Source organism: Oncorhynchus keta, chromosome 8 (assembly GCF_023373465.1).
Source record: "Oncorhynchus keta strain PuntledgeMale-10-30-2019 chromosome 8, Oket_V2, whole genome shotgun sequence".
Lineage (NCBI taxonomy): Eukaryota > Metazoa > Chordata > Actinopteri > Salmoniformes > Salmonidae > Oncorhynchus > Oncorhynchus keta.
In genome coordinates this window covers 49,931,541-49,940,829 of record NC_068428.1, presented here as the reverse complement: position 1 = coordinate 49,940,829, position 9,289 = coordinate 49,931,541, and the positions used below count along the sequence as shown (strand labels likewise).

The following is a 9,289-nucleotide window of genomic DNA, read 5'->3' as shown; positions in this document are numbered from 1 at the left end:
TGTAAAGATTCAAGCTGAATATTGAATATATCTGTGATTTACGTGGAATGGAGAAGGAGACCATTTTGCATTTGTTTTTAACCCGTATTTATAGTAGAGTTTTTGGGATTGATATACAGAACTTTGTTACAAAGAAAACAGGACAGGTTGTACAATGTAATGGTTTTAATATGATTTATTTCAGAACTTCTGACATTGATACAAATGTAATATATTTAATTAAACTGCTAATGATATCAGGTACATTTCATATTTGCAAATTGTCTAATTCAAAACCTAACTTTCTTCACTTTATAAATGAATTTAAACAATATGGCACTACTTTAACCTAAATGAAAAACAAAAAGGCAATTAAAACTTGTATTATTAATGACTATGATTTGTTTGTTTAGGATTTCTGGCCATGTAAAGAGTTTGTTTGTGATTATTCCTCTTTTGGTTGTTGATATTTGCTCATAAAAACAAATAAAAAATAACATCGCCTACAAGTGTGATCTGGGATTTCTATTGAAGAGTTTAGTCTATCTTTACAATGTCCCGTCTTAGTCCGGAGCATATTCATTCATAATTATGGGGCCGCTGCGGTAGAGTTACATTTTCGGGAGGAGTTCCCGAAATACAGCGACCCTATTGGTCCCAGCCGACACAGGCAGTCTTCCGGTAGCGTGATCTGTGTGCGAAGCGTAAGGGGACACACACTTGCTACCAGCACCGAGACGGAGCTGACGCCCCTGCGACGAAAATGACAACGGTAAGGCTGCGCTGTTTGTTATGTTGTCTAGCGTGGGTTAATATGGTCTTGACGTTGCCCTAAAACTACCCTTGAGTCATGTACTTTAACATGCTGACAGGCTCGCTCTCGGTTGGTTGTTGTTAACTAAATAGCAGGCTTGCTGTGTGCTTTCATTTACGAAATGATCGAGCTCTGTCGCGGGAGGTACTGTTGTTTTTATTTTTAAATACATATTGTGTATATGTATTTATTTATTCTGAACACTTCCGTTTGTTGGCAATGTCGAATTCTTGCATATTTTTTTTTTTTTATCTTCTTCAAAATACTGATTTATGTTCACTTCGCTGGACAGGCAAACGCCGCCGAGTACTACACTGTAAACCAATCAAAACTCGTACTATCCATTGTATTTTCTCTGCTGATCACGTCTGCCAATCAGGTTGTCCGTTTCTAAGTTGACCGCTGGTGACCAAAGAGTAGTGTTCGGCTCATTTTACTGACTCGGATCTTTCGACTCGTTAAATAAAACATTTTAAAATTGTTCTTTTTAAAAATTTAACTAGGCAAGTCCGTTAAGAACAATTTATTATTTACAATAACGGCCTACTCCAGCCAAACCCTAATGACGCTGCACTTGTGCACTGCACTATGGGAGTTCCAATGTGATACAGCCTGGATTCGAACAAGAGACTGTAGTGACGCCTCGTGCCTTAGACCGCTGTGCCACTCTGGAGCCCAAGAATGACTAATTTTGTTCATTTGAGGCAGGAATATGGCACCAGAGAGCTGCCAAAAGGTTGAATTAGCATTTAGTTAGGATCGTAAGAAAAGCCAAGCGTGAACTGGGGCGGGCCTAGTTTGACTGGAGCGGGGCGGGCCTAGTTTGACTGGAGCGAGGACTGGGGCGGGCCTAGTTTGACTGGAGCGAGGACTGGGACGGGCCTAGTTTGACTGGAGCGGGGCGGGCCTAGTTTGACTGGAGCGAGGACTGGGGCGGGCCTAGTTTGACTGGAGCGAGGACTGGGACGGGCCTAGTTTGACTGGAGCGGGGCGGGCCTAGTTTGACTGGAGCGAGGACTGGGGCGGGCCTAGTTTGACTGGAGCGAGGAGCGGGGCGGGCCTAGTTTGACTGGAGCGAGGACTGGGGCGGGCCTAGGTTGACTGGAGCGAGGACTGGGGCGGGCCTAGTTTGACTGGAGCGAGGACTGGGGCGGGCCTAGTTTGACTGGAGCGAGGACTGGGGCGGGCCTAGTTTGACTGGAGCGAGGAGCGGGGGCGGGCCTAGTTTGACTGGAGCGGAGCGGGGCGGGCCTAGTTTGACTGGAGCGGGGAGCGGGGCGGTCCTAGTTTGACTGGAGCGGGGCGGGCCTAGTTTGACTGGAGCGAGGACTGGGGCGGGCCTAGTTTGACTGGAGCGAGGAGCGGGGCGGGGCGGGCCTAGTTTGACTGGAGCGAGGGGAGCGGGGCGGGCCTGGTTTGACTGGAGCGAGGACTGGGGCGGGCCTAGTTTGACTGGAGGGCGAGGACTGGGGGCGGGCCTGGTTTGATTGGAGCGAGGACTGGGGCGGGCCTAGTTTGACTGGACTGGGGCGGGCCTAGTTTGACTGGAGCGGGGCGGGCCTAGTTTGACTGGAGCGGGGCGGGCCTAGTTTGACTGGAGCGGGGCGGGCCTAGTTTGACTGGAGCGAGGACTGGGGCGGGCCTAGTTTGACTGGAGCGAGGAGCGGGGCGGGCCTAGTTTGACTGGAGCGAGGACTGGGGCGGGCCTAGTTTGACTGGAGCGAGGACTGGGGCGGGCCTAGTTTGACTGGAGCGAGGACTGGGGCGGGCCTAGTTTGACTGGAGCGAGGACTGGGGCGGGCCTAGTTTGACTGGAGCGAGGAGCGGGGCGGGCCTAGTTTGACTGGAGCGAGGAGCGGGGCGGGCCTAGTTTGACTGGAGCGGGGAGCGGGGCGGTCCTAGTTTGACTGGAGCGGGGCGGGCCTAGTTTGACTGGAGCGAGGACTGGGGCGGGCCTAGTTTGACTGGAGCGAGGGAGCGGGGCGGGCCTAGTTTGACTGGAGCGAGGAGCGGGGCGGGCCTAGTTTGACTGGAGCGAGGACTGGGGCGGGCCTAGTTTGACTGGAGCGGGGCGGGCCCTAGTTTGACTGGAGCGGGCGGGCCTGGTTTGACTGGAGCGGGCGGGCCTAGTTTGACTGGAGCGGGGCGGGCCTAGTTTGACTGGAGCGGGGCGGGCCTAGTTTGACTGGAGCGGGGGACTGGGGCGGGCCTAGTTTGACTGGAGCGAGGACTGGGGCGGGCCTAGTTTGACTGGAGCGAGGACTGGGGCGGGCCTACTGGAGCGAGGACTGGGGCGGGCCTAGTTTGACTGGAGCGGGCGGGCCTAGTTTGACTGGAGCGGGGCGGGCCTAGTTTGACTGGAGCGGGGCGGGCCTAGTTTGACTGGAGCGAGGACTGGGGCGGGCCTAGTTTGACTGGAGCGAGGGAGCGGGGCGGGCCTAGTTTGACTGGAGCGAGGACTGGGGCGGCCTAGGTTGACTGGAGCGAGGACTGGGGCGGGCCTAGTTTGACTGGAGCGAGACTGGGGCGGGCCTAGTTTGACTGGAAGCGAGGACTGGGGGCGGGCCTAGTTTGACTGGAGCGAGGAGCGGGGCGGGCCTAGTTTGACTGGAGCGGGGAGCGGGGCGGGCCTGGATTTGACTGGAGCGGGAGCGGGGCGGTCCTAGTTTGACTGGAGCGGGGCGGGCCTAGTTTGACTGGAGCGAGGACTGGGGGCGGGCCCTAGTTTGACTGGAGCGAGGAGCGGGGCGGGGCGGGCCTAGTTTGACTGGAGCGAGGAGCGGGGCGGGCCTAGTTTGACTGGAGCGAGGACTGGGGCGGGCCTAGTTTGACTGGAGCGGGGCGGGCCTAGTTTGACTGGAGCGGGGCGGGCCTAGTTTGACTGGAGCGGGGCGGGCCTAGTTTGACTGGAGCGGGGCGGGCCTAGTTTGACTGGAGCGGGGCGGGCCTAGTTTGACTGGAGCGGGGACTGGGGCGGGCCTAGTTTGACTGGAGCGAGGACTGGGCGGGCCTAGTTTGACTGGAGCGAGGACTGGGGCGGGCCTACTGGAGCGAGGACTGGGGCGGGCCTAGTTTGACTGGAGCGGGGCGGGCCTAGTTTGACTGGAGCGAGGGAGCGGGGCGGGCCCTGGTTTGACTGGAGCGAGGAGAGCGGGGCGGGCCTAGTTTGACTGGAGCGGGAGCGGGCGGGCCTGGTTTGACTGGAGCGGGAGCGGGGCGGTCCTGGTTTGACTGGAGCGGGGCGGGCCTAGTTTGACTGGAGCGAGGACTGGGGCGGGCCTAGTTTGACTGGAGCGAGGGGACTGGGACGGGCCTAGTTTAACTGGAGCGGGCCTAGTTTAACTGGAGCGAGGAGCGGGGCGGGCCTAGTTTGACTGGAGCGAGGAGCGGGGCGGGCCTAGTTTGACTGGAGCGGCGCGGGGCCTGGAGCCCACGGTTCGGCACGCATGTGAACGGTAGTGTGTACTGTTGACGTGAACGCGGCATGTTGAATCCCAACGAATCAGTCCTGGATGCTCACGTTGCAAAGAAGAAAAGAAGACTAAAGAGCAGTGACAGACATGGCTGGCGGAGGAGCTGAAGAACTGGAAAAGCCTCTCGCTACATTTATGTTTCATGGATCATTTTGGCTTTTCCCTGTCAAGGTGATGGACAACACACCGTAATGGGGTCCAATGTGCCTATTGGTTGTTAAATAAAGCCTGTTAATGCTAGCCTATTGGTTGTTAAATAAAGCCTGTTAATGCTAGCCTATTGGTTGTTAAATAAAGCCTGTTAATGCTAGCCTATTGGTTGTTAAATAAAGCCTGTTAATGCTAGCCTATTGGTTGTTAAATAAAGCCTGTTAATGCTAGCCTATTGGTTGTTAAATAAAGCCTGTTAATGCTAGCCTATTGGTTGTTAAATAAAGCCTGTTAATGCTAGCCTATTGGTTGTTAAATAAAGCCTGTTAATGCTAGCTAGCCTGTTGGTTGTTAAATAAAGCCTGTTAATGCTAGCCTATTGGTTGTTAAATAAAGCCTGTTAATGCTAGCCTATTGGTTGTTAAATAAAGCCTGTTAATGCTAGCCTATTGGTTGTTAAATAAAAGCCTGTTAATGCTAGCCTATTGGTTTGTTAAATAAAGCCTGTTAATGCTAGCCTATTGGTTGTGAAATAAAGCATGTTAATGCTAGCCTATTGGTTGTTAAATAAAGCCTGTTAATGCTAGCCTATTGGTTGTTAAATAAAGCCTGTTAATGCTAGCCTATTGGTTGTTAAATAAAGCCTGTTAATGCTAGCCTATTGGTTGTTAAATAAAGCCTGTTAATGCTAGCCTATTGGTTGTTAAATAAAGCCTGTTAATGCTAGCCTATTGGTTGTGAAATAAAGCCTGTTAATGCTAGCCTATTGGTTGTTAAATAAAGCCTGTTAATGCTAGCCTATTGGTTGTTAAATAAAACCTAAAGCCTTGTTAATGCTAGCCTATTGGTTGTTAAATAAAGCCTGTTAATGCTAGCCTATTGGTTGTTAAATAAAGCCTGTTAATGCTAGCCTATTGGTTGTTAAATAAAGCCTGTTAATGCTAGCCTATTGGTTGTTAAATAAAGCCTGTTAATGCTAGCCTATTGGTTGTTAAATAAAGCCTGTTAATGCTAGCCTATTGGTTGTTAAATAAAGCCTGTTAATGCTAGCCTATTGGTTGTTAAATAAAGCCTGTTAATGCTAGCCTATTGGTTGTTAAATAAAGCCTGTTAATGCTAGCCTATTGGTTGTTAAATAAAACCTGTTAATGCTAGCCTATTGGTTGTTAAATAAAGCCTGTTAATGCTAAATAAAGCCTGTTATTATTTGTTTAAATAAAAGCCTGCTAGTTTGTTAAATAAAGCCTGTTAATGCTAGCCTATTGGTTGTTAAATAAAGCCTGTTAATGCTAGCCTATTGGTTGTTAAATAAAGCCTGTTAATGCTAGCCTATTGGTTGTTAAATAAAGCCTGTTAATGCTAGCCCATTGGTTGTTAAATAAAGCCTGTTAATGCTAGCCTATTGGTTGTTAAATAAAGCCTGTTAATGCTAGCCTATTGGCTGTTAAATAAAGCCTGTTAATGCTAGCCTATTGGTTGTTAAATAAAGCCTGTTAATGCTAGCCTATTTGTTTAAATAAAGCCTGCTAATGCTAGCCTATTGGTTGCTAAATAAAGCCTGTTAATGCTAGCCTATTGGTTGTTAAATAAAGCCTGTTAATGCTAGCCTATTGGTTGTTAAATAAAGCCTGTTAATGCTAGCCTATTGGTTGTTAAATAAAGCCTGTTAATGCTAGCCTATTGGTTGTTAAATAAAGCCTGTTAATGCTAGCCTATTGGTTGTTAAATAAAGCCTGTTAATGCTAGCCTATTGGTTGTTAAATAAAGCCTGTTAATGCTAGCCTATTGGTTGTTAAATAAAGCCTGTTAATGCTAGCCTATTTGTTGTTAAATAAAGCCTGTTAATGCTAGCCTATTGGTTGTTAAATAAAGCCTGTTAATGCTAGCCTATTGGTTGTGAAATAAAGCCTGTTAATGCTAGCCTATTGGTTGTTAAATAAAGCCTGTTAATGCTAGCCTATTGGTTGTTAAATAAAGCCTGTTAATGCTAGCCTATTGGTTGTTAAATAAAGCCTGTTAATGCTAGCCTATTGGTTGTTAAATAAAGCCTGTTAATGCTAGCCTATTGGTTGTTAAATAAAGCCTGTTAATGCTAGCCTATTGGTTGTTAAATAAAGCCTGTTAATGCTAGCCTATTGGTTGTTAAATAAAGCCTGTTAATGCTTGCCTATTGGTTGTTGCCACAGAGTGTTCAATGCCCACAGTCCAAGGCTGGCTCGCTATCAGGTCGGCTTGGCAGCTGTGGCCCCGTTCAAACACTTAGGAAATCCTTCCTTTTGAAGTAATGACTAGTATGTGAAGAATGTAGCGACCTTAAAGGAGAAGTTTGATTTCTTACAACCAAACCTCTATTATGGAAATGACATGATTTGGAAGGGTCCAGACACCATTTTTGCGATTTCGCTTGTTTTTAAGGAACTACCCAAGAACTACCGAGCTAGACCTAGAGCTAGACATAGACATAGAGCTAGACCTAGAGCTAGACCTAGAGCTAGACCTAGAGCTAGACATAGAGCTAGACCTAGAGCTAGACCTAGAGCTAGACCTAGACCTAGAGCTAGACCTAGACATAGAGCTAGACATAGAGCTAGACATAGAGCTAGACATAGAGCTAGACATAGAGCTAGACCTAGACCTAGACCTAGAGCTAGACCTAGAGCTAGACATAGAGCTAGAGCTAGACCTAGAGCTAGAGCTAGACCTAGAGCTAGAGCTAGACCTAGAGCTAGACCTAGAGCTAGACATAGAGCTAGACATAGACATAGAGCTAGACCTAGAGCTAGACATGGAGCTAGACATAGAGCTAGACATAGAGCTAGACCTAGAGCTAGAGCTAGACCTAGAGCTAGACCTAGAGCTAGACCTAGAGCTAGACATAGAGCTAGACCTAGACCTAGAGCTAGAGCTAGACCTAGAGCTAGACCTAGAGCTAGAGCTAGACCTAGAGCTAGACCTAGAGCTAGAGCTAGACCTAGAGCTAGACCTAGAGCTAGACCTAGACCTAGACCTAGAGCTAGACCTAGAGCTAGACCTAGAGCTAGACCTAGAGCTAGACCTAGAGCTAGACTTAGAGCTAGACATAGACATAGAGCTAGACCTAGACCTAGAGCTAGACCTAGACCTAGAGCTAGACCTAGAGCTAGACCTAGAGCTAGACATAGACATAGAGCTAGACCTAGACCTAGAGCTAGACCTAGAGCTAGACCTAGAGCTAGACCTAGAGCTAGAGCTAGACCTAGAGCTAGACATAGACATAGAGCTAGACCTAGAGCTAGAGCTAGAGCTAGACATAGAGCTAGACATAGACCTAGACCTAGAGCTAGACCTAGAGCTAGACATAGACATAGAGCTAGACATAGACATAGAGCTAGACCTAGACCTAGACCTAGAGCTAGACATAGAGCTAGACCTAGACCTAGAGCTAGACCTAGAGCTAGACCTAGAGCTAGACCTAGAGCTAGACCTAGACCTAGAGCTAGACATAGAGCTAGACCTAGAGCTAGACATAGACATAGAGCTAGACATAGACATAGACATAGACATAGAGCTAGACCTAGACCTAGAGCTAGACCTAGACCTAGAGCTAGACATAGACCTAGACCTAGACCTAGACCTAGAGCTAGACCTAGAGCTAGACCTAGACCTAGAGCTAGTCTCACTATAAACATGTGAATAAAGTTCAGAATGACACAATTGAATATGTCCAACGAGGAAAGGTGTTGACAGTCGATGGATCTGAGTGTTCTTTCCCAGGCTGTTTTCCTGAACAAGATGTCTTCATCCAGGTTGTAATCGGGGCTTCAAGTCAACCAGATATGACATTTCCACCATTTTGAATCGTGTTCCCTTGTTGCAGTGTGAGGATCCCTCTGGCTTCAAGCAGGAGGATGAGTTTCTGGACATCCTGGAGGAGAGGAGGAGGAGCAGTGACCTAGGCCATGCCCTCCGAACCTTTAACCCCTCCCTTTACAGGGGAGCCCCTCCTCTCTCCGCGGGCGCCCTCAACAGGATGGTTCTGGAGTCACAGTACCTACGATACGTCACCAAGGAGGTACAGTGTGTCTGCGAGCGAGAATCCTGACCGTTCCATGATGTACACTCAACAGGGTCAACCCAGCACAGGACATTAGTCCAGTTCCTGCCCGACCACATTGCAGATACATGCGAGGCTTTACAATGTCTGGCCTGACAATAGCTGTTTAACATATCAGCTAGTCATATCAATATAGTAGTAGACCTTACAGTAAAATAACAATAGCAAGGATATATACAGGGGTTAACGGTACAGAGTCAATGTGGAGGCTATATACAGGGGGTACCGGTACAGAGTCAATGTGGAGGCTATATACAGGGGGTACCGGTACAGAGTCAATGTGGAGGCTATATACAGGGGGTACCGGTACAGAGTCAATGTGGAGGCAATATACAGGGGCTACCGGTACAGAGTCAATGTGGAGGCTATATACAGGGGGTACCGGTACAGAGTCAATGTGGAGGCTATGTACAGAGTCAATGTGGAGGCTATATACAGGGGGTACCGGTACAGAGTCAATGTGGAGGCTATATACAGGGGGTACCGGTACAGAGTCAATGTGGAGGCTATATACAGGGGGTACCGCTACAGAGTCAATGTGGAGGCTATATACAGGGGGTACCGGTACAGAGTCAGTGTGGAGGCTCTATACAGGGGGTACCGGTACAGAGTCAGTGTGGAGGCTCTATACAGGGCAGTGTGGAGGCTCTATACAGGGCAGTGTGGAGGCTCTATACAGGGCAGTGTGGAGGCTCTATACAGGGCAGTGTGGAGGCTCTATACAGGGCAGTGTGGAGGCTCTATACAGGGCAGTGGGGAGGCTCTATACAGGGCAGTGTG

At 48.9% G+C, this 9,289-nt stretch overlaps 1 protein-coding gene across 36 annotated transcripts in view; it reads left to right on the top strand.

Moving 5' to 3' along the window:
- Positions 1-644: 644 nt before the first annotated feature.
- Positions 645-9,289, top strand: part of LOC118379708 (dihydroxyacetone phosphate acyltransferase-like) — a 45,826-nt gene continuing 37,181 nt past the window's right edge. For all 36 annotated transcript variants that reach the window (XM_052524713.1, XM_052524690.1, XM_052524684.1 and 33 more), the window contains exons 1-2: positions 645-751; positions 8,273-8,467. In XM_052524713.1, coding sequence (XP_052380673.1) covers positions 743-751; positions 8,273-8,467 — 204 coding nt within the window. In that variant the 5' untranslated portion in view covers positions 645-742. The remainder of the gene's footprint in view (positions 752-8,272; positions 8,468-9,289) is intronic.